This window comes from Zingiber officinale, chromosome 2A, assembly GCF_018446385.1.
Source record: "Zingiber officinale cultivar Zhangliang chromosome 2A, Zo_v1.1, whole genome shotgun sequence".
In the NCBI taxonomy this organism is placed as follows: Eukaryota; Viridiplantae; Streptophyta; class Magnoliopsida; order Zingiberales; family Zingiberaceae; genus Zingiber; species Zingiber officinale.
This window is the reverse complement of record NC_055988.1, coordinates 14724243-14749351: the sequence shown is the minus strand read 5'-3', so window position 1 is coordinate 14749351 and position 25109 is coordinate 14724243. Positions and strand designations below refer to the sequence as shown.

Sequence of the window (25109 nt, the reverse complement as noted above, 5' to 3'; positions counted from 1 at the left end):
TTTGTATTTTAAAAAATTAAATAAAATTTAGTTACAAAATTGCAAATCTAATTTAACCCCAAAATATAATATTTTACATCTCCAAAATATAAAAAAACTTGGATTTTGAAGCTCTCATAATTGCACTTACATGTAAGAAAGAAAACCAAATTAAAAATAAATGATGAAGATTTGAATTGTTTTAGTTTTATGAAACAAAATAAAAGAAACAAAGTGATATTTAATGCTCAAAGTTTTTATCATGAGAAAATTGAAATCACAATTACACAAATCCATAAACATGTACATTCATTTTAAAATATAAATTATGGTGATTAATTAAGCTCAATTAATAAACAAACTAAAAGGAAATATTATCGAACTAAGAGTTTGTGGATTATCCAGAACTTAGTTAAATTAATCATGTTATTAATAATTCAATTAAACAAATATTAAATCCATACTAACATAGTAATATAGAGACTGAAACTATATCATTTCAATCAAAATAGAAATCTCAGTCACAACTTAAGATTTTAAACTTGGGTTGATTTGTTAACCCCTTATCTCAAATCTCTCTTGATCTTTTGGGATGTTTGGCAATCAGATTGGTGGAACAGCTTGTGTTGTACTAATTTTGAATAATCATCAACCATGAGCGGTCATATATTACAACGGTAGCTCTCGATTTAGGCATGGATGCAGTGATATGCAATTCTTGGATTATTATTTATCATTTCACTTTTATTTTCAATTTTCTGTTTTTCTTAAGTTATTTCTTCTCTTAGGTAATTTTCTGAATGCTATCAACTGTGTGTCAATGTTTAACTTTTAAAGTATTGTTCCATGTTGGGGTTTTGTTCTCCAACTAGAACAATACAATTTTAGTATGCTTCAAAGTGTGTCGAGATCAACTCCAATGAGATTTGTTCTATTTTTTCTGTTTTTCTTAAGTTATTTCTTCTCTTAGGTAATTTTCTGAATGCTATCAACTGTGTGTCAATGTTTAAATTTTAAAGTATTGTTCCATGTTGGGGTTTTGTTCTCCAACTAGAACAATACAATTTTAGTATGCTTCAAAGTGTCAGGATCAACTCCAATGAGATTTGTTCTATTATCTTTTCCACTTAGTTTGTGTGCCTCTAAATATAAACTTATATCAATTAGAAAGGTAATCAAATTAAAATTTTGATATAACAAGTTACAAAAACTACAAACATCATGATTAATAATTTATACCTCACTAATACAAAAATGAGTATCATGTATCATATGTGAGCATTTATTTTTGTAGCATGCTAGTGAAATCAACCCATGATTTTTTAAAACTCAAACTAAATAATCATCTTAACACATTTAGTATTAGAAAAAGAAATGGTTTTTCTCCATGTTCTTTAACTGTTGAGAGGTTGACTTGAATTGACACATTTAGAATTGTAGAGGATATGATGTATACATCTCGGTTTCTCTAACTCCAGCAAGACACATCATTATTGCCTTTTTGGCGTTTTGCCTTTCCTCTCTTTATGGTGTTTTATCTTCTTCCATCATCAGCAGATACAAGTGCAATACGAGTTATGAGAAGAGAATCTTCATAGCTTGCCATTTTTGTGATCAGGACTGTCACTGGCTAGGATAATGACATTTGTCTGTTCCAACATAGTATCATTATTGGCTTCTTTCCTGGTCGGAATGACATTTTAGTTGTGCCGGTTAATACCTATCAACTTCAAACCATGAATCAACTTCAAATCATGATGAATTATGTTTAGTGATCTGAATACTGGAAATGGAGATGGCGTTGTAATCTTTTTTTGCACAGTTAGCATACTTACACTACAGTTCGTCTCATTATGATGAGGAATAGAAATGGAAATGAAAAAAGGATTTATTTCTTGGTTTGTTATGAATAAACTACAACTTTCTTATCAATCATTTCTCTTGAATAATCCGTGGGTGTAAGAAGATTATGCGTACTGACAGCTTACAAATTCCTAACATATGGAGTCACTTCTGTCTTCAGGTCGTTAGTAATGCCCAACTATTTTTTGGAGACCTCTCATTCTTCCAAGAGCTTTCATCTATAGCCAATCTGACTATTCAAATCCTGGATGATGTTATCCAACAGGAGCCTAATTCAGTAAGTTCGATTCAATTTTTGATTTCATATCAAGCAAAGATATAGTGCCACACATTTAGTAACAATTTTTGTTGCTTGCACAAGGCGACGCGAGGCAGATTGGCTCTGGATATTTGCAATTGTCTTCTCATTTCATACAGGGTATGTACTCGGCTGTGCTTTTGCATTTACCTCTATTCCATCGATTTCATCTGCCCAATTAAACAAGCATGAGTATTTGAATGCATAATTCTTTTTTTGCTCATGCAGAGAAGTCAGGAACTTTTGCTAAAATGCTCTAGTCTGATTGATATTGCAAAGGAATGCTTACATACGAGGGACAAGTATCTGCAATCAACTATGAGCCTTTTTTCTAGGTTACCATCAAATCTGGAAGGTTGAACTACTTTTCCATGGCAATATAACGACAAGATTAGTTTTCATGTGGCACAATATCCTGTGATATTAGTGAGTTTTCTTTATTGTTTGATATGAGTTTACTGAAACAGACCTTGTTGCTAATTCTTAGTGGTCATTAAGAATTGCTTTAGAAAATATGTTCTTGTGTAATATCAGCCACCTGATTTTGTTAATTACTTGGAGATATTTGTGATTGGATTTTGATAGGGTAATATTGCCATTTGACCTTGTTCGTTACTTTTCGATATTTGTAATTTTGTTTTATGTTTTTTTTTGGATAAAAAAACACAAACGAAGTATCCTCTGTTCACAATCTATTTTCAAAATTGTGATTCTCAATTCTCCATTGATATAAAAGTAGGAGCAAAACTAATTTGAATGCAATCTCTAACCTGAAGCCAAAGCTAATACAAATCTATGTTCAAGCTGTATTATCCTTGCACGAGTATAAGAAGAAAATATGTTCAGAGAAGAATGAAGAAATAATAAAATTATGAGCAATTTATTGTAGGATTCATGATGGAAAAAGGTGATATATTCGTCTCAGCGTATTTGTTGATTCATTCCTAGGCTAACATGAAAGAAGTAAATCATGAGTGATTATTAGTCTTAGGCGATTAAATAGCACGCGGGAGAGGGCAAGCATATGATAAAAATGATTAATCAAGTTAGGTAATGTCGAATCTCAGGTGGTCGGCTATGTTTTACGAAAGTTTCTTTTCGACTCATCCTAACAACCAACATTCTTAAGTTTGCTATCCATTAAGAAGAAAAATTCTTAATAATATGTCGTATCCAAGTTTCGAATTTTAGATCTCTAATTTATCACTGGAGGGTCTAACTATGACACAATAATACAAGTAAGTTGTCGGTTATAAGAACGTCTACATCAGATACCCTATTCAAAGATTTTGTTGGACCAGGTACTGGCAAGAGGAGAGTGAATTGTTTGTTAAAAATAAAGCGAACATTTCTCGTTTTTTCAACTCTAGTTAGCACAAGTATACTAAACAAAATACTAAAATTAAACAAAAAGTAAGAGGACAATTTATTTACTTGGTTACAATCTAGGTAGTTGTTAATCCAAGGCGTTGAAGAAAGCTTCACTAAAAAAACTCCTTTGTTGAAGGCGGAGTAGCCTTTTACAGACGTTTACAGCTCATAGAATGACTAGGAAGTGAATACAAGACTTGTAGTTTAATTGTTATATTTTTCCTAAGTCCAAGAGTCTTTTTATAGCCCCTGGTAAATCTTATCCAAGGTTGGAAGACGCCTTTAATAGGATAGAAGGCGCCTCCAGCGTGGCAAGTTCTATCAGTGCGAAGATGAAGTTTATCTTCGCAAATGGTCACTTGGAATGTGCCTTCAAAGGCTAGAAGGCGTCTTCCATAGAGACTCGAAGGCGTCTTCCATAGAAACTCGAAGGCGCCTTCAAAGGTTGAAGGCGCCTTCCTCCCGAAAGGCGTGAGGGCGCCTTCAATACCATTGAAGGCGCCTTCAGCAGTTGCTATCGAGCTTCAAACTTCTCCTTTGCCTCTTCTGCTGCTTCGCTCGCTATGGTGATTTCGACCATCTGAAATAAGACTCACTCGAACCCATTTTCTGACCTTCTCCTCGAGCAGGCTTCCTCCCCAGCTTTTCGTCTCTTGAACGTCGCACACGTCCTTCTCGTCCACCGGTGTACTTTTCCACAGCACCTTGTCCCTCTGATGCACCGAGTCCATCGGCTTCTTTCCCATGTCATCTTTCTCGCTAGTTACGCCTTTTCACTTGACTTCTTGTGTTCCTAAGCTCCTGCACACCTAGATACAAGGATTAAACACAACATGACCTAATTGAACTTGGTTGACCACATCAAAACTACCCAGGGTACTTACAATCTCCTCCTTTTTTATCTGCATTAACCTAAGTTCAAGTTAGGATTAAAAATGCAATAACATAAAAGTAGATAGCAAATTATTTGCAAAATAAGTAAAAAAAAATGTTTACAAACAAATAATTAAAAATTTTAAATTCTACCCCCCCCCCACTTGTACCTATTTCTCTCCAATTGATTACATAAAAAAAAATTTGAGAAAAATTAAATAAACTTTTAGAAATTTTTGAAATTTTTTTCTAGGGGTAGTTTACGTAAATAACTGAAAATAATTTTCAATAAAAGTCTAAGGGATAAAAAATATAAAGAAGTTTTTTAGAATTTTGAAAAAAATATGAAAATTTTTATACCAGTCGAATGGTCATAAAAAAAAAATTTAAGCAATATTGAAATTATTTTAAGAGAAAAATAAAAACAAAAAAAACTTCTATTTTAGTTAGTTAATTAAATATTTATTTCAATAATTAGCTTCCAAGCTATGGCGAGATACTAAACTTTCTTGGATATTGGAACAATAATAACTTTTAGACAAAGTCTTTTAAAGAAATTAAATATTCAATTTTCTTACTGAATATTCTAAGTCTATCTTTTTTAATCTAAGTATATTTCTGGAACCCAATATAAGTTTCTACCTACTACTAGGTTAATTAAAAATTTCTTAAGGATATATTTCTGTGATATTTTTCTAATTTGACTCTAGTGATTTCTAATGTATCAGTTGATTTTACTATAATTTTTAAATCTTAGTTTTTGATAGTAATTAGAATATACATGGTTATTTTTCAATCTCTCTATTTGTGTTTTTAATTTTTAATTTTTTAATTTTAAATTATCAAACAATTCTAGTTGGCATGCATTGGCTAATTATTTTTTCAAATCGAAATTTTCTTTTTCTAATTTACATATATTTTTTGAAAGCATTTTGATAAATTTAAAAGATTGTTTGGGAGATAGTATACGTACCTCACTTACCTTGTGTTCTGATGCTCCCCTTCATCGCAACTTTTCTCTGATGATTCTCCTCCTTCATCAATGCTCATCTCTAAGCTGCTTTCATCTTCCTTTTGATGGTTTGCCATTAGGGCTAGTCTAGCATAGGCTTCAACTTCGGATTCTGATAATGACGTTTTGTCCCACGTTGCCTTTAGGGTTTTGAACTTTGATTTCGTTGGTCTTTTGTCCTTGTCCTTGTCCTTTTTCTTTAGTTTTGGACAGTTGTCTTTGAAGTGCCCTTTTCCTTGGCAGTTGTAAAGACCTTTCTTTTGCTCCGAAAGTGCTTCTTTGCCCGCGACTTAGTAAATTTATTAGATTTAATGAATTTACTAAATTTTCTTACCATTAGAGTCGCTTTGTCTTCATCAATTGACGCTTCAAAGTCTGGATCCTTCGTTTTTTACTTTCAGGGCAATGTTCTGATTAGGCTCCCTTTTCGTCTCTGCACATCTAGATTTGTGAAGTTCAAATGTGGGAAAAAGATTTTCTAATGAACTGACTTCGAGAGGTCTTTAGATATATAAAATGAGTCGACTATAGAAGTCCACTTGGGTGTCCTAGGAAATGCATTTAAAGCGTACCTTAATGACTTCTCCCAAAATTTCTTTGCTGATTTGTAATTTCTGATCCGATTTACTTCCTGGGGTGGAAGTACGTTGAGTAGGTGGAACTCGACCCGTCCGTTTGCTACAAAGTCTGCTTGCTCTTTCTTGGTCCATTGATATTCTTCCTTTTCATTTCCTTAGGGGTCTTTGGAAGCTACAAAACTATATTTAATTATTAACAGAATTTCAAAATCAATTTTAAAAAATACCTCCATGCGTTTCTTCCATGACGCAAATTCTTTCTCGAATTTCGGCGGGTAGATGCTCGGTCTGACCATCGTTTCGGTGCTTTAGTCGGTGGTTAGTCCTTCTGGCTCTGATACCACTTGTTAGACCAGGTTGGGCCGGCAAGGGGGGGGGTGAATTGCCTATTAAAAAAAAAGCAAACCTTTTTCGTTCTTTCAACTCTAGTTAGTAGCGCAAGTATACTAAACAGAATAATAAAACTGAATAAAAAGTAAGAGGACAATCTATTTACTTGGTTACAACCTAGGTGGTTGTTAATCCAAGGCGTTGAAGAAAATTTCACTAGAAAAACTCCTTTGTTGAAGGCGGAGTAGCCTCTTACAGATGTTTACAACTCATAGAATGACTAGGAAGTGAATACAAGACTTGTAGTTCAGTTGTTGTATTTTTTCTAAGTTCAATGGTCTTTTTATAGCCCTTGAAAATTCTTATCCGAGACTGAAAGACGCCTTCAATAGGGTGGAAGGCACCTCCAACGTGCCAAGTTCTATTCGTGCGAAGATAAAGTTTATCCTCAAACGGTCACTTGGAAGGCGCCTTCAAAGACTGGAAGGCGCCTTCCATAGAGGCTCGAAGGCGCCTTCCTCCCGAAAGGGGCGAGGGCGCCTTCAATGGTATTAAAGGCGCCTTCCATAGAGGTGCGAAGGCGCCTTCAAGGGTTGAAGGCGCCTTCCTCCCGAAAGGGGCAAGGGCGCCTTCAATGGTATTGAAGGCGCTTTCATCAGCTGCTACCGAGCTCCAAACTTCTCATTTGGTTCTTCGGCTACTCCGCTTGCTTGGATGATTTCGACCATTTGGAATAGGGCTCACCTGAAATCATTTTCTGACCTTCTCCTCGAGCAAGCTTCCTCCCCGACTTCTCGTCCCTCAAATGTCACGCGCGTCCTTCTCATCCACTGATGTACTCTTTGTTGATTGCTACTGGAATATCGTACCGGTTCTCCTGTACAAAAATTTTGTACAAGTTCTGAACTATTCCTAACAACCTAATGTGTTCTTTAGAAATTAAATTTGGAATCGCAAACGGAACTTAACATTATTGATTCCAAATTCAACTTATCTATTCTTAGTGGTTTAGACTTGGATCGCAAACGATGATTAACATTATTGACCCAAATCCACCCATGCTACAAATTCAATTAAATATTAATTTCAGAGATAGGCTTCCAGGTTAAACATGGCGAGACACTAGGCCTTATTAGGTATGGGAGCATCCACCACTTCCTAGACAAAGCCTTTCAACGAAATTTAATATTTAATTTCCTTATAGTAATCCTAGGTTTAACCAAAAGGAACAATCGAATCGCAAGTTCGAAAAACAAAAGAAACATAAAATCGAAAACATAAATTCGATTACCTAGATTCATTAGCCTCTCGTGTTTGGTATTTCAAGATCTAAATAAAAGGATAAACTAGTTATGATGCGAAAACTAATAACTAGTTATACCTTTTATAGCTTATAGATCTCACGATCTTTTGCCGTATTCCTCTTCTTATCTCGAACGTCGTGTGGGCGACGATCTACCGAGACGAGAATCTACCCAAGCTTCCTTCTTCTCCAAGCAAGTTTCGGCCACCACAAGAACTCCAAGAGAAGATGAGGTTCGGCCACCACCACTAAGCTCCAAGAGATGCTAGAAACAAAGCCTCCTTTCTCTATTTGTTCTCCAAGCAAAATCCGGCCACCAACAAGCTCCTTGAGGGTTGATGCTGCCGGCCACCAATGAAAAAGAAAAGGAGTAAAGGAAGAAAGAGAAGGGTCGACCACCACAAGGAAAAGAAGAGAGGAATACTAGATCATATCTTATGAGATGAGACACCTCTACCCTCTCTTTTATATTCCTTGATTTTGGCAAATAAGGAAAGTTTTATTAAAACTTCCTTATTCTCTTTGCCAATGAAAGGAAAGTTTAATAAAAATTTCCCTTTTAAACTACACATAGCCGACCACCTTAATCCCTCCAATCAAGGAAAGTTTTAAACACAAAATTAAAACTTTCTAATTTGTTTCCGGAAATTTTTAAAATAAAATTTCTCTTTAAAAATTCCTTTTATGGTTGGTCATAAAAGGAAACTTTTATAAATTAAAATCTCTATTAAAACATGTGGATGATTTACAAAAAGGAAAAATTTCTGTAAAATTAAAATCTTCCTTTCAATCTGCAAGTAAGGAAAGATATCAAATCTTTTCTTAATCTTTTGTAGAAACTATAAAAAAGAAAAGATTTAAAATTTTAAAACTCTCTTTTAAAATCATGAGGATGGTCAAAAAGGAAAGTTTTATCAAAAATTAAAATCTTCCTTTTAACTACAAATAAAGAAATATATCAAACATTTCTCTTAATCTTTTGTAGAAAACTATAAAAGAAAAGATTTAAAATTTAAACTCTCTTTTAAAATCATGGCTTCCACATAAGAAAGATTTTAAAAAATAAAATCTTTTTTAATTTATTTTGGTCGGCCACACCAAGCTTGGGTTCAAGCTAGGGCCGACCACCATCTCACCTTGGTTTAGTCGGCCCTAGCTTGAGCTCTAAGCTAGGATTGGACCACCTTAAGGTGGGTAAGAAGGTGGGTATGAGTGTGTATAACACTTTATAAATAAGAGGCTACGACAGAGACCGAGAGGAGGAATTAGTTTTGGTCTCCCGATGAACTTGAGCTTCCCGTATTCACCTCGAACATCCAACTCGAGTTTATCAATAATATCTCATTCCATCAAAGAGTTATTATTGAACTATCGTAGCAATCACATATTACTATATGAGCTCCTTCTTATCATGAGTGTGTTAATCTCCCTGTGTTTAAGATAACGAATGCTCACCACTAATTAAATGAGTTACTGACAACTTAATTAATATCTAGCTCCAAGAGTAGTACCACTCAACCTTATTGTTATGTCGGACTAAGTCCACCTGCAGGGTTTACATGACAATCCTTATGAGCTCCTCTTGGGGGCATTATCAACCTAGATTACTAGGACACAATTTCCTTCTATAATCAACAACACACACTATAAATAATATCATTTCCCAACTTATCGGACCTCTTGATTTATCGAACTAAATCTTACCCATTGATAAGTCAAAGAAATAAATACTAGATATATGTGCTTGTTATTATATCAGGATTAAGAGCACACACTTCCATAATAACAAAAGTCTTGTTCTTTTTTTCAATAAGTATAAAAAGAACTTACATTAAATGGTCCCGCTCAATACACTTAGAGTGTACTAGTGTAATTTTATAGTTAAGATAAACTAATACCAAATTACACTACTACTATTCCAATAGTTTGTTCCTTTCCATCTTAGTCGTGAGCTACTATTTATAATTTATAAGGAATTAATAACATGATCTTCTGTGTGTGACACCACACCCCATGTTATCTATAATATAAATTAATTGAACAACTACACTTAACATACAAATGTAGACATTTGACAATTGTGATTCTTTATTTCAAAATAAATGTTTATAAAAAGCTAGGCTTTTATTATACACTCTAACACATTTCGACAACACCTCGTCTCTCGGATGCACCGAGCTCGTCGACTCCTTTCCTGTGTCATCCTTCTCGCTAACTGTGTCTTCCACTTGACTTTTTGTGTTCCTAAGCTCCTGCACACTTAGACATAAGGATTAAATACAACAGAATCTAATTAAATTTGATTGACCACAAAACTACTCGGGGTACTTACAGATTTTACCTAAAATTTTAATTAGGGTAACTAAAAAACCTTTGCATCAGCTACCCTATCCATTCCCTAAATTATATATTTATGAACCATACTTCTCTAATTTAGGGAATGGATTCCATTCACTAAACATCATAGAGGAGAGAGAAGAAATATGGAAGCTGATATATTGTGTATTAAAAAGTGGATATCCAAATTTAATAAAGTAATTTTTTTATACTAAATTATGTATTTTGAATAGGGAAGCTGTCGTGAATGTTCTAAGTCACTTAGTTATAAGTTAACTCGTAATTTACTTCCCTTCACATAACTTGAGGACAGACTGTAAGAGATATTTGGAATGAACATAATCATTTTTTTACTACAATGATAATACAAGTAGCTTCAAGTTATGGTGCAATGATAAAGTACTTTCATAATTAATAAGACATTTACATATTAGTTTTTTACTGCAGCATACTATGGATTTCCTTTGATCGGAAGATAACTTTGGAAGACTGGTTGTGGTGTGACATCGTTTGCACTTTTAAATTTATTTTGATAGTCGGTAGAAAATTTTTATAAGACTCAATTGGTCACCTCCAAAATTGATGGATTCAAATATCTGGATTAAAAAAAAAAGAAAATAATGAGTTTAAAGTATAATTGATACGCCACAATGCCTCATGTAATGGAAAATTTCAATGCAAAAATATTTAATACACTTGATAACGAAAAAAAAGTTTTAGGCATAACTATTCGACTTTAAGGAAGAATTGTAGAAGGTTACTTGCTATCATGACTTATAAAGGTCTTAAGTTTTTTAGCAATAAAAAAATATTTTATGTGACTGAACGAAAGAAAAAGAAAACAACAAAAATAGAACAAAATAACCTCTTCAAAATATTATTTTTATTAAAATGATTAAATTTAGTAATAATAATAATTTTTAATTTAGATATCGGTCCGATTTTATAATTTTTTTTTACTAATAATCAGAATAAATTAAAAAATATTTACTCATAATTTTTTTTACTACCGTTCACTAAGATTTGTTATCAAGAAAAATCCCTGCAATGTAGAGTAATTAAGATTCAAATATTAGATAATTAATCATTTGAAAAAAAATCTGATCGCTACATCGCCCGAGAGCTATTATTTGTATTTATTTGTCCCCTGGTGTAGCACAGTTGGAGGCGCATGGTTTCGTGGTCGAAATATCCAGGGTTTGATCCTCGGGGTGTCATTACCTGGGGTTAGCGTCCCGACTATGTGCTTTCAGCTGTGTACCTGTATTTACTTCCTTCTATATTCGTGGGACCGACTCTAGGGGACCCGTTGATGTGATGGTTTCACATTTTTATTATTTGTATTTATTTTATTTATTAATTTCTTTAATTGACATGATATATCTAAACTAGTTGGATTAATCTTACTAGTGATCGGCCCAGCCCACCAAATTCCTCACGTATATCGAAAAGAGCTGGCAATCAATTTTAAAATTTTAATTCAATTGTTCATATGGCCAGGGTCGATTATTGATTATCTAGGATTTATTTCATCATGTATTTATACCTTATGTATCTATATATATATAGGGTCAGCATTAAGGGGCCGCTAAGATAACGAATCTACTTTTTTAGTTCAATCATTCATTAAAAAAATCGTTAATTGAGAAATTGCTCGATCGTCCATTGGTCTAGTTTATATGTTTTCGTTAATTGAGAAATTGCTCGGTCGTCCATTGGTCTAGTTTTTATGCTTTCGTTAATTGAGAAATTGCTCGGTCATCCATTGGTCCAATTTTTATGTTTTGTCTACTTTTTACTAAATCCAGTAGGTAAGTTTTTAAAATACCTAAATTATATATTATAGTTTTAAAATGACCAAATCACGTATCCATTTTCTATTTTACCCTCATCCTCAAATAAATTTGATTGGAAAAATTTTCCAGTTGAATTGATTTCTTTCTGTGTGTTTGAAAAAGTTCATCAGCTAATTTCGGTCAAAGCTGGTTGATGGAGCTAAATACCTCATAATGATATAAAATCAGTTCATATGTGTTCGTCTAGTTCTTTTGATTGTAAAAATACTATCAAACATTGATTTGACCCAATATATTGAGAGCAGTGATTTTTTTTTTAAATATGAATGTATTCGAAAAACTAATTTATATTTAAAAAATTATTGCTCTCATTATATTCGGTCAAATTGATATTTGATAGTATTTTTACAATCAGGAGAACTAGACGAATACATATGAACTTGTTTCATGTCATTTCGAGTTCCTATGTCCATTAGTCGGTTTTGGCCAAAATCGGCTGATGGACTTAGAGACCTCGAAATGACATGAAACCAATTCTTATGTGTTCGCCTAGTTCTCCTGATTGTAAAAATACTATCAAATATCAATTTGACCTAATATATTAAAAGTAGTGATTTTTTAAATATGAATGTATCTAAAAAATTAATTCGTGTTCAAAAAATTAATACTTTCAATATATTAAGTCAGATTGATATAATTATAAGAACTAGAAGAATTCACAGGATCTGATTTCACTTCATTCCGAGGTCTCTAAGTCGATCAATCGATTTTGCTCGAATGAACCTATATTGATGTTATTTAGGTTCATTCGGCCATAGTTTCAAAAAAAAATCACTGCTCTCAATATATTATATCAAATTTATATTTGATAGTATTTTTACAATTAGGGGAACTAGATGAACACATAAAAACTAGTTTCATGTCATTTCAAGGTCTTTAAATTCATTAGTCGATTTTGGCTCAAACTGGCTAATGAACCTAGAGACCTTAAAATGACATGAAATCAGTTTCTATGTGTTCGTCTAGTCGTATTCAAAACATCACTGCTCTCAATATATTGAGTTAAATTGATATTTGATAGTATTTTTATAATTATGAGAACTAGACGAATATAAAAAAATTAATTTTATATCATTTCGAGTTCTCTAGGTTCATCAATTGATTTTAATTGAAATCAACGGATGAATTTCTCAAATAGAATGAAATCGATTGAATTGATTTATTTTTTCAATCAAATTTATTTCAAGATGAGATAAAATAAGAAGCAGGTACGTTGATAATTTTTAAATTATGATATGTGATTTAGATATTTTGAAAATTGATCTACTGGATTGGGGGTAAAAAGTTGTTTGTCCTTTGATTTAGTTGGTCGTAAATTCGCGAGTCGTAACCATCCCAATCGCTTGAGGTCCTATCGCACACGAGCGGCTGCATCGCCACCGGCCAGATCTGTTCGTCTTCGAGATAGGCAACAGCAGAAACGGCTCAGGTCAGCCAGTCCTCCGCCTCCCACTGCTAGCTCCGACGCCATGTCTGCTCCTGCAGTCGAAGGCGCCGCAGCGACGGCCCTCCGCTCCGTGCTGTCTCGAGTCCAGCGGGCGGCGGAGCGCTCCGGTCGATCGCCCGATCAGGTTCGGGTGGTGGCGGTCAGCAAGACGAAGCCTGTCTCCCTTATTCGCCAAGTCTATGACGCCGGACACCGCTGCTTCGGTGAGAACTATGTTCAAGAGATCGTGGAGAAGGCTCCTCAGGTTTCCATTTCTCTTCCTTTATTTTTCCTTCGCCGTTGAAAACTAGCATACGGTGCGTGTATGTTTCGTTCATGATTGGTTGGGGTTGTTTAATTTGGTGATCGAAAGTGCTTAATTAGTAGCCTGCTATTTTTCTGTATGGGTGAGATCGATATGGTGTGACTTTCTATTGTTTTGCTTTTGAATAATCGGTTCTAGAGTCACCGTTAGCTCGACAAAACCATAGATAATTTAAGAAGACAATGGTCTGGTGTGCTCTTGTGAAATTCTAATTATTCCACTCTTTCAAATTCCTGTTGTGTTTGAGAAAGGCCATTAGAATTTGGTGAATTATCATTGAGAATTAATTATCTATTCTAGTAAAACAAGGGTAGAAACTCAAGAACAATTGTAACATGTTCAATTAGGATAGTCCGCATCTTCTACGTTGAGACAAAGTTCAAGTAAAGACTAGCTATTAGATTTACATATAAGATTAGATTGGATGATCATACATGCTGCATACAGAAACTATTATTTGAGAAGCACATAAGCTGAAGTGTTGTAAGTTTGTCATGAATCATTACATTGCTCCTTGTCTAACTTAATGGCAATTCTGAGATTTTTATCATCAGCCTTTCATATAACAGGTCTTTGCGTGAGTGTTGACTTGTATTGAAATTACTTGTATCAGCTAGATATTTATTTAAATGTTTTATAATGTTTTATTAACCACACACAAAACTTTAAATGATTTCTCATTTCTGTAGCTTCCATCAGACATTGAGTGGCATTTCATTGGGAACTTGCAGAGCAACAAAGTGAAAACACTTCTTGGTATAAGCTATTCTTTTGATATCTGAAGTTATCTTTGTTGATCTGTTTAAATAAATCACATGCATGTTTGTGCTGATGGATCAACACACTTAGTTTATATTATATATTTTAAGTCTGTCTTATATATATATATATTTTATTTATTTATTTATTTTTTGCTTTTTTGTTGAGTCTTATTGGGTCTTTGTTTTTTATATTCCTGAAGTTTGTAGATGCAAGAAAATCCCAGATCATTCAGGATAGGAACAACATAGGTACTAAGCACTGTCTTGTGCTTGCCCTTACAGGAAACAAACAAGCTAAATAGGAGTCTGTGAAGAGAACTTTCATCGCAAACAAAACATTGTAGTGTATATTATATCTGGAAAGTCCATGAAGACCAAAACTTAAATCCATTGGGTAACTCTTTATAGCATACGGATCTTATATTCCATAACTCTCTTAAGATTTGATTCCGTTCTTGGGAAAAGTACAGGTCTAGCACAATGATGTGCTCTTCGTGTATTTTTTTTTATTTCCATCATTGGAAGAGTGCATTTAATTCTAGGTCACATATTAGCAAAGATGGACCCCTATGATTTTTCTCCATGAATTTGAGCTTCACATTTAAAACCAGCTGTTTGCTTTTCATACCACATCAAGACAATCATTCAAATTCTTTAGGGTTTTTTTTCTTTCACTACCTTGGCAACTATGGACTTCAATTTGTTTGCTTTGTAAAAATTTTATATTCTTATTCGTCCACAATTTTTCAAAAAAGTAAGGGGGTGTTTGGTTTGCGTTTTCCACGCTGTTTTCTATTTTCATTTTCTGAGAAAATGGAAAACGCGTTTGGTTTGCGTTTTCCACGTTCATTTTTAAGAAAATGAGAGAGTGTTTTCTAAGAAAACGAAAAACGCGGAAAAGTCATTTTCTAAAAAACGAAAAACGCGCGTTTTTCAGAAAATTAAAATGAAAATGGGGCAAACCAAACGCACCCTAAGCAGTTTAATCCAATCCAATTGCCTCACCATGCTTGTTTCCACATGGAAAAAAACCCCACCAGTATATTGAACTAGCAAAACAATTACAACAGTGAGAAGTTTAAGAGAAGAGAAACCCCAAGAAAGAGACTAGATGAATACCTAGAAAACCAGACAAAAAATGAATAATAGAATAAGGAGAACTGTGGATAGATCCAAAATTGCACTGCAGCAAGTAGCCAGTTGATAACTGCAACCAGAGTTTGTGATGTTTCAGTAATTGGCATTCCAGTGCCAATCACAACTTGTGGTCTAGGCTCGTTCTGTAAACACGTTTTGACAATAATCATGTGGGCAAGCTCATTTTAGCAAGATCAAGCTTGTTTATAGCTCACAAATAGAACACTGAATAAATTCATTTATAGCTTGTTAACATGCTCAATTTCAGTATACAAGCATTCTCATCACTAAACTTGTGATTAACCTCATTGATAAGCTTGTGTATTGGCTCATTTATAGGTTCGCGACTTCGCGTCAAGCTCATACTCTGTTAAACACTTGGAAGACATTTTAAGATTGTTTCAGTAGACTACTAAAATTAACTCTATAGAGTCAAGCCTGAACTGAATTATTCATTAGCTTCAGTTGAATTCCAGCTAAGTTTAAGCTTGTGGGCTTTGAGCTTGTTTATCTATGAAAACTGATGAAGCTCAATCCCCTGAGCTCGAGATGAAAATTTGCAATTGAATCAAATTTGTACTCAATCGAGATTTGTTAAGCTGAACTTGACCAAGGCAAATCTCAACTTGTCTTGAGTTGATTCTTTGTCTAGTTGAGTTTTTTTAGTAGATTGCTAAAAGACAAGGTTTAAAACCTCAGCTCATGTTGGAGCTTCATTCTCTAACTCAAATGATACAGTTTTAGTACCATATCATGCCGTACGGTTACGGTTTCAATATTTATTTACATAGATATATAATAGAATATATATAAGCATATATCAATATATAAATATAGTATAGCAATATTTGTAAAAATATATACTAGACATATCACTAGATACATAACATATATGTATATCATTTTCATGATTAATTGCTAAATCATAGTCGCTATATCATCGTCGCTGCTAGATATTTGTCACCCCGCCTTCCTCAAATTAGCCTCGAAGAATTTGCGAAAGCCTCAACCCCATCTCCATTGATTTTGACTTCTATGACCCATCTTCTTCTATCCTTGTGACCCCTGCAACTAATCCAGCACAGGTGACACGGTGATTAAACCTTATGTTGATCTTCCACAAAAACAGAATGTATTGGTCGTGCTCGGCAGCACAACTTGATGCTTAAAATTGCACTTTGTATAATGAAGCTTGAATTGAGTTAGTCTTGAGCTTCAGTTGAATTCCAACTAAGTTGCATTTGAGCTTGTATCAGCTTCTGACTTTTAAGCTTGTTTATCTATCAAAAGTAGCCATTGTCAAACTCAATGTAGTTCAATGAACTAATCTTGAGGAGGAAATTTATAGTTGAATCAAGTTTGAACTCAATAATGATTTGTCAAGCTGAGTTGAGCAAGGCAAAGTTCAACTTGGTTTGATTTAGTTTGTTGGCCACAACCCATCAAATTGATCCAAAAAGTTCTCTTTCTATCGAGGAGTATCATTAACATGTTGTATTAGGGCAATAATGAGTTCCTTATGATCTAAATCCTAACTCTATACAAGTCTTTGGTTAAATGTGGAATCACCAATTCAAGGGACACCACAGCAAAAAGCATGACCTCTTGCTATGTATCCATGCTTGCCTATGTGGTCTGACCTCTTTAATAATACAGATTCCAGTTCTGATTATTATACCTGTTGTTTGTATGTTTTGTGGACCATATATGAATGACTAGTTTGTGGTTTACATTTCAGACTCCCTCCATATTATGGAAATTTAAGGGAGAATTGACTGAATTCCAGTTTTCCATTCAACATCTTAGCTATTTTATTAATTTAGTAGAAATTATTAACTTCTTATTTTCTATGTTTCTAGATTTGCATATCATGATTACTTGAAAGTCGAATCACCACGCATTGCTAGTGTTTTATTAATTGAATTGTCGTTCTTATTGCAGCTGGCGTCCCAAACCTTGACATGTTTGAGAGTGTAGACGATGAGAAGGTAAATTTAATTCATGATCAGTATGTAGTTGATGAACGAATAACTGGAAGTCAAAATTTGCTTTTCTTCCTTTCACTGCATGGTCAATCTCAGTCAAAAATGTTCTGAGATTTTGGTCTTTATCTTAGGTTCTATTACTTGTTTCTAGTCCAGTAGCAATAAAGGAATAAGGAATGCCATGCTTTGTTTAAATAAACAAGTAGTGTTTTCGATTTTTTCTTGGGAATCATTTGTTGGATCAGATTCTCAAACATGTATATCTATCACATTTTAATTATTCTGCAATGTGCAAGCTGTGGAGAAAAAGATGCTGAGCAAAATCAGATTTTTTGCAGGATGAACAAAGTGTGGAGCCATGATATCCGATCATCCGATCTTGTTGAAATTTTTTAAACTACTAGTTCTAAGAATTCAATAACGGAGCAACTATTAACAAAGTCAACCACTATAATGATCCAACAATCTATAATTAATATTTCTGTTATCTGATTGCCCCCACAATATGCTCGTGCAGAAAATTATATCTTTATCCCTGCGATATGTAGAATAAAAATTGTGCTTTATGATATGTAGATAGCTAATCATCTTGATCGGATGGTTGCTAACCTGGGAAGGAAGCCACTCAAGGTCCTCGTGCAAGTGAATACTAGCGGAGAAGAATGTAAGCAATAAACTTTTAATATTCATGCAAACAGTAGATATGATTGTTTTTTTTTTCTCATTTTTTTTGTCTAGAATGAGAAATTTCATATGATGAATAACTTAGTTGGCCACATTGAACCTTGATAATATTTGCCCTTGCCCAAACAGTAGATGCCTGAAACTGAAAGATCTCCCTGTATTTTGCAGCAAAATATGGTGTCAATCCTTCAGGTTGTCTCCAGCTCGTAAAACATGTGAAATTTGGATGCCCAAACCTTATTTTCTCTGGGCTAATGACGATCGGGATGCTCGACTACACCTCCACTCCAGAAAACTTCAGGGTAAGAATTCTCAAATGACTTTAAGTTCCATTTTATTTTCCCCCAAATACTTTGCTAAACCTTGATTACGTGTTCTGGGAACTCTCAGACACTTTCAGATTGCAGGTCTGAGGTTTGCAGAGAACTTGGAATTCCAGAAGACCAGTGCGAGCTGTCCATGGGAATGTCAGCAGACTTTGAGCAAGCTGTAAGTGATTGTGTTTCACAAATTATTATACATGTCAGACTTTTTGGTTGCAAGGATCAAAACAATACTTTGTACTTTTATTAAATCCAACTGAAAAAGAGTGGATTCAAATATTTTAGTTAATGCATTATTTGCAGCAAACATTCCGCTAGGATCATTAACTTTTGCATGTCTCTTGCAGATTGAGATGGGAAGCACTAACATTCGAGTTGGATCAACAATATTTGGAGCAAGAGAATACCCAAAGAAGGATAAGTAACAGTTGATCAACATAAGAAGTCATGTTTAATCAAAATAATATACATGTTTAGACATGGTAAAACATTTATACGACGAGCTCATGTGGTTCTAATGTCTTCATGAGAGTATTTAGTTTACTATTATTTTTTTTTTTTGGATTCTTTTCTATCCTAAATTGCAAATCCAGTAGTTATATTAAATTATCATAAATTATCGTAATTATTTGAATTTGTGTTTTTCATTAATTTACGAAGACGGTGGTAAAAGATAATTCGTTCATCCCCAGCGCCTCTGTTAATCCGTCCCTAGGATAATACGGAGGAGGTAAATCAGGGCTACTAGCCTGGATAATGACTAATGCATAGGAGAGGGCAGGAATCCGGCTATTAGTCGAGATTTGACCCCTAAATCTTATGATGATAATATTTCATGCACTAGCCACTACTTCATCCCGAAGGGACATTTTAATTTGCGAACACGCACTCCAAAAAGGAAGAAAAAGGATGAGCCTTTGTTCAAAATCAAATTTATCAAATTGAATTTTTTTAACAAACCAAACTGACTGAACTTTGTAATCAAAACAATCGATATAAATTAATTAATTTGGTCAGTTAATCGATTAATATCATAGTTTCTGTCAGATTCAAGTATATAAAAAACTGCTCTTGTCAACATCAATACGTATACATTCTTCCTCCTCATTCAAAATTTTGACGGAGCAAGATTAAAATAGTAAAACTTAAAAGGGTCTTTCAAAAAAATTGTAAAAGGATATGGTGTAAAAGCTGAAATGTTCTTAGATTTAGTCCTACGGCGTGTCCAGATAGCTCCGCCGCCGGGATTGTACTTGTACAGTTGTACTTCTCCAGCCTCTCAGATCGACCTCAGACGATGTCATCCGCCCACCGATCAAACGACTGCCATAATGGCGGCGACGAAAGCGGCTGCGGCCGCCACTGTCTATCCAGATGCTGCCTTCGTCAAGGTGACCCCGCGATCAGATTCTGTTGTTTCCGCTTCTCTGCTTCATGGATCTTCCAGCTTCGATGTTGTGCGATTCTTCGTTTTTGTTTCAGAAAAAAAATGATTTTTTAAAAAGCTTTTGTGCTTCACGAGAGCGATTCGATCTGTTACCGAGATAGGGAAGAAAACCCACTTTTTTAGATTTGCTAAACTCGATCTGGCTGAGCGATGCACGCCATGTGTTCGTCGTAAAGTCATAGCCGGATCTCGAACCTTATCAGCAACTCGATTCTAGAAAAAAAAAATTGAGTTTGTTGAATTCATTGGCTAGGGACTAGGCTTCCTCTTTATTGTTTCAGCAAGGTGGGGAAGGTTGAGCCGCAGGCAAACTTCCTCGAAAGTCTTTTCAAACAGGTAGGAAGATCTCTGTCTGATATCTGAAACTGAAATCACTTTTGTGAGTTGAAACTTGGAAATGCAGTGGGATGATCGCAAGGTTAAAGGCTTACTCCATCATGATACCAACGCTTGTGGAACCAAGGTAGCATGCTAATTTTTGGTCACTCAATTCTCTTGAAGAATTGACTGCATTCTTCTTGCAGAGCATTCCAGGAAGATATGGTTTCATTGCACACTTAATTGAAGGGCGCGACCTCAAGAAAAGGCCGACCGAGTTTAGAATTGATGAAGTTTTACAACCCTTTGATGAGAATAAGTTCAATTTCACAAAGATTGGGCAAGAGGAAGTTCTATTTAGATTCCAAGAGAGTGATAATGGCAATGCATCAGTCATAACTTCAGAGTCCCCAAATGTTATCGCGATCAATGTTCGAGAATTTGCTCACTTATTTTGATTACAACTAGATGTTTTAGGAACTTTCTTCTCCTTGCAGGTCAGCCCGATCGGCTACGGTCATGTGCTCCTAATTCCTTGTGTTTTGGACTGCTTACCGCAAAGGATCAATAAGGAGAGCTTCTTTCTTGCTATGTCCATGGCAAAGGAAGCCAACACTCCCTATTTCAGAGTTGGTTACAACAGTTTGGGTGCCTTTGCCACCATTAATCACCTCCATTTTCAGGTGGTTAAGCTATACCTATCGTAAACAATGTTGGTATTTTAGATAAGCTCTCATGGTTGTCGAATGCTTCAGGCTTTCTACCTTGCAGAAACATTTGCAGTGGAGAAGGCTCCAATTCAAACTATTGCAACCCTCAAAACTGGGGTCAAAATCTGTCGACTTGTAGATTATCCTGTAAGAGGTCTTCTATTTGCAGGTGGAAGCAACTTTAAGGATCTTTCAGATACCGTCTCGGCTGCCTGTATTTTCTTGCAAGATAGTGGCATCCCCTACAATGTCCTGATATCTGATTCTGGTGGAAGAATTTTCCTCCTCCTCCAGGTAAATTCCATACAATTTGCCGCTTAAAATCTAATGCAATCAGTATCTTTGCATTGACACTGAGCTTGCAGTGTTTTGCCGAGAAGCGGTCTCGTGGGGAAGTTAGCCAGGAGATTGTCGAAACACAAATGAATCCAGCAGCATGGGAGCTGAGTGGCTATCTTGTGATGAAAAGAAGGAAGGATTTCGAGGAAGCATCTGAAGATACAGTATTGAGTTTCCTAAACCAGACCTCTGTGTCTGCAAGTATCTTCGGAGGAATCTCAGAAAGCATCTTGGAAGCTCTTTGTGATGGATTTCAACCATGATTGATGATTCCATCATGAACACTACTGAATTCTCTTCATTTTTCAAAACTAGAAGAACAATTCTCTCTGATCAAAACAGCTTGTCAGTAACTGGATTGTCAATGTTCATCTATCTAATCATGATTTGGTCAATAAATACCAAGCATTTGTTACTGCATTGGGGTGAAGAAGACTCCAATGTTGGCAGTAATTTGTGAATTCTATTGAACAAAACTCAAAGTGTTTCTTTTTACTTTTTGATTTATTATCAAAATGAAGCCTTTGAAATTGTCCTTAGTTTTTTGCGCTATTGTAGCCGCTACAAGATCAAAGCTGTTAACTGCTGCACAATTATTGCAAGTATGACTTAGTTATGATTCATAACTATTATAACATAATTCGTATTAATCAGAAATAAATTGTTTATACGGTGGTTGTTGTAATATGACGTTAATATATATTAATTAATATTGATTAATTGTCTATATTACAAAAACTACTATCATAGTATCATTGCTATAACACAATGTTGTTAGTGTTGATCAAAATAGAAAGGCTATTATAACATAATATTGATGAATATTGATAAAAATGAATTATTACTACAATACATACAATATAATTTATTAATATGGATTATAGTTGAATGGTTTATATTATAATGGTTATGAAATATGCTACCATACAAATTAGAGATGGACATTTTTATAATACAATCCTAATAAAAAGTATTAATTTTTACCTAAATATACTGGCCAATAAAAAGTAAATTTTAGGTGTGTTTATGGGAAAAAATTTTTAGTGACAAAGATTGTGTATTCAAATGGCAAAAAGTGACTCGCTCATCTCAAATGTCTTCCACCGTCAATCTCATGATAAGATCGAAAGAATAAATTATGATGATCTAATGACCTCTTTAAATAATTATATTCATCCATGATAAAAGTGAAGTCATTATTTTAGCGATAGATCGAGAATGATAAATAATTTGATTCTATATGTACAATAGTATCCCACTTAGACAGTATCTTGTGTACAGATAGGATAATTCATCTTCTCTGTATTGATCTTAGGATGGATTATTGAGGGCACTGAGATGATGACAATCGCTTTTTCTAAACTTGTGTATAAGTAGGTTGCCCCCCACGGGCTTATCTAATTTGGTAAATGACAGGTTGATTGTCATATGAGCTCTTAGGATAAAATCTTGAGGTGGGGGATGTAAATTCTCATAACATGTGTAAACTTACATCACCTATCACTTAATTTTTTAGTCATTATGATTTATTTTTTTGTATTGATTGAGATAGATTGACGGGAGCACTATGATTAGTGTATTAACTTTTGCCATATGTGTATAGGGCCTATAGGCCGGACCATTTATACGTTTTTTTTAAAAGGCCGTGGAATCCAGCGCGTCGAATCAAAACCCCTTCTGCAACCTGTGGATTCCTAAACCCCGACCAAAACCAAAACCAAAACCAAAACCGTGGGCGACAGCAACTTCTCCTCCTCCCTCCGGGCCCACCCGACCTCCTCCTCGCACCCTGAGGCTCCCTCGTCCGCCTCCCACAAACACGAAACTCAGACCGAGAGGCCGCCGCCTGTTCGCTGTACGACGCACGCAAAGGGCCGCTGGTTTTCGACCCACAGGAAGGCGGAAAACATGCAGCTGGGCCCGTGTTTCCTTCCGCCATGCTTTGCCGAAACCGGCGGCACTCGCAGCTCCACGCCCAGGAGCAGGACGCTGACGAGAGAGATATCAACCCACGTTAGCTCGTGTTAGCTTGATTCGTCTACGGTTTTCCTTTTAATCGGGTTTCTTCGGCCAAGGGCACGAATTAAGAGCTGACGGATTAGAAGATAGAGTGAAGCTGACGGAGAGAGAGAGAGGATGGATCATGGAGGAAATGGGATGCCGAGGGGGATGTTGCAGATGGGCTCTGGGGGTTTGCTCGGGTTGGACGTGGCGCTGCCTCCGCATCAACAGCAGATGCAGCAGCAGGCGCGCCACATGCTGCCTTTCCAGGCCGCCGGCGACGTGGGAGAACATTACCCGTTTGGCCGTCACGGCCAGAACGTACCCACGTTCGTGCGGACCAAGCAGCAGCCGGGCTCGTACGGGGAGGCTGAACCGGCGGATGACCAGGCGGCACTGCGGTCGTTGACGCAACCGGCGCCGGCAGCGTCTCCGTGGCAGAGGATGAAGTGGACGGACAGCATGGTGAGATTGCTCATCAAGGTAGTGTATCGCGTCGGCGACGACGGCAGCGGCGGCGGAGCTGAGGGTGAGCTGCAGCATGTGGCGGAGGGCAAGGGGAAGAGTAAGGCGGGGGAGGGGGCGGCGGCGACTACGGCGCTGTTGCAGAAGAAGGGGAAGTGGAAGTCGGTGTCTCGGGCGATGATGGAGACGGGGTTTTCGGTGTCGCCGCAGCAGTGCGAGGACAAGTTCAACGACCTCAACAAGCGGTACAAGCGGGTGAACGACTTGCTTGGAAAGGGCACCGCCTGCCGGGTGGTGGAGAACCGGGCTCTGCTCGACACCATGGACCACCTCTCGCCCAAGGCCAAGCAGGAGGCGCGCAAGCTCCTCAATTCCAAACACCTCTTCTTCCGCGAAATGTGCGCCTACCACCACGCCGGAGGCGGTGGCTCCTGCGTCTCTGCCGCCGCGCCCCTTCCTCAGCAAGTGCCCCCGCCGTCACATCAGAATCCTCAGCAGCAGCAGCAGCAGCAGCAACAACAACAACAACTCTGTTCCCACCACTCTCAGTGTAGCCGCTCCGACGCGAAAGGCGCGGTCTCTAGCCGAGCCATGGCGGCGCCGGTCGCCGCTGACGAAGAAGGAATGATGATGGATGAAGAAGTGGACGACGACGACGACGTCGACAGCGACGACGAGGAGGATTTCGGCGACAGTGACTACGCGGACAAGGACTATTTGGAAGAGGGGCACCGCACCAAGCGCCGCCATCACCCGCAGCACAAGCACGAGGAGGGAGAGGAGGACGTGGACAGCAAGGAGTTGGTGTCGCCGGGGAGAAAGAAGCGGAGGGTGTCATCCCAAATGTCGGCTTCTCCGTCGCTTTCTCTAACTCTCTCGTCGCAGTCCGGCGCAATGCAGCAGCTGCAGTCGGAGCTGATGGCCGCCATGCCGTCCGGCGACGGCGGCGGAGGGGAGCATCAGCTGCAGCAGTGGCTGCAGAAGAAGGTGGCGGAGCTAGAGGAGCAACGGGTGGCATACCGTTGCCGCGCCTTCCAGCTCGAGCGGCAGCGCTTCAATTGGCTCCGCTTCTGCACCAACAAAGAGCGCGAGATGGAGCGCTCGAAGCTGGAGAACGATCGCCGCCGCCTCGAGAACGACCGCATGCTGCTGCTGCTCCGCCAAAAGGAGCTAGAGCTGATTCAAGCCGGCGGCGGCTTCTCCAATGCAGATCACCTTCCTTCCACCGCCGCCTAAAGATCGACTTTATCAAACCATTTGACGACGATCTTTACAGTCACTCATCTCCAAGAAAAAGGGAAAAAATCTTCATCTTTTACTCTGTAATCCTTATCAGTCAAAGCAAATCTGAACAATTTAGTTTTGTATTCGATTATTACTTTGTTGAA

At 36.7% G+C, this 25109-nt stretch overlaps 4 protein-coding genes across 9 annotated transcripts in view; all 4 read left to right on the top strand.

The window, feature by feature from the left end:
• LOC122040786 (VPS35 endosomal protein-sorting factor-like) overlaps positions 1-2755 on the top strand; it is a 37747-nt gene extending 34992 nt beyond the window's left edge. For all 5 annotated transcript variants that reach the window (XM_042600218.1, XM_042600219.1, XM_042600220.1 and 2 more), the window contains 3 exons: positions 2003-2119; positions 2204-2260; positions 2369-2755. In XM_042600218.1, the coding sequence (XP_042456152.1) occupies positions 2003-2119; positions 2204-2260; positions 2369-2500 (306 nt within the window). In that variant the 3' untranslated portion in view covers positions 2501-2755. The remainder of the gene's footprint in view (positions 1-2002; positions 2120-2203; positions 2261-2368) is intronic.
• Positions 2756-13097: 10342 nt separating this feature from the next.
• On the top strand, positions 13098-19057 carry LOC122040806 (pyridoxal phosphate homeostasis protein-like). The gene is made up of 7 exons (XM_042600248.1): positions 13098-13491; positions 14241-14307; positions 17391-17437; positions 18011-18098; positions 18287-18420; positions 18509-18607; positions 18789-19057. The coding sequence occupies exons 1-7, from the start codon at positions 13270-13272 to the stop codon at positions 18864-18866; spliced, it is 735 nt and encodes a 244-aa protein (XP_042456182.1). The 5' UTR covers positions 13098-13269; the 3' UTR covers positions 18867-19057.
• A 576-nt stretch (positions 19058-19633) lies between these two features.
• Positions 19634-21771, top strand: LOC122040801 (GDP-L-galactose phosphorylase 2-like). Of its 2 annotated transcripts, XM_042600241.1 has the most exons (7): positions 19634-19832; positions 20142-20224; positions 20292-20351; positions 20413-20637; positions 20704-20889; positions 20962-21210; positions 21282-21771. In XM_042600241.1, the coding sequence occupies exons 1-7, from the start codon at positions 19739-19741 to the stop codon at positions 21516-21518; spliced, it is 1134 nt and encodes a 377-aa protein (XP_042456175.1). In that variant the 5' UTR covers positions 19634-19738; the 3' UTR covers positions 21519-21771. The 2 variants fall into 2 exon arrangements, with proteins under 2 accessions (XP_042456175.1, XP_042456176.1); XM_042600242.1 differs by lacking the exon at positions 20142-20224 and having other exon boundaries at positions 19702-19832.
• Positions 21772-23050: 1279 nt separating this feature from the next.
• Positions 23051-25096, top strand: LOC122040793. Its single transcript, XM_042600228.1, has one exon. The coding sequence runs from the start codon at positions 23392-23394 to the stop codon at positions 24955-24957; it is 1566 nt and encodes a 521-aa protein (XP_042456162.1). The 5' UTR covers positions 23051-23391; the 3' UTR covers positions 24958-25096.
• Positions 25097-25109: the final 13 nt, after the last annotated feature.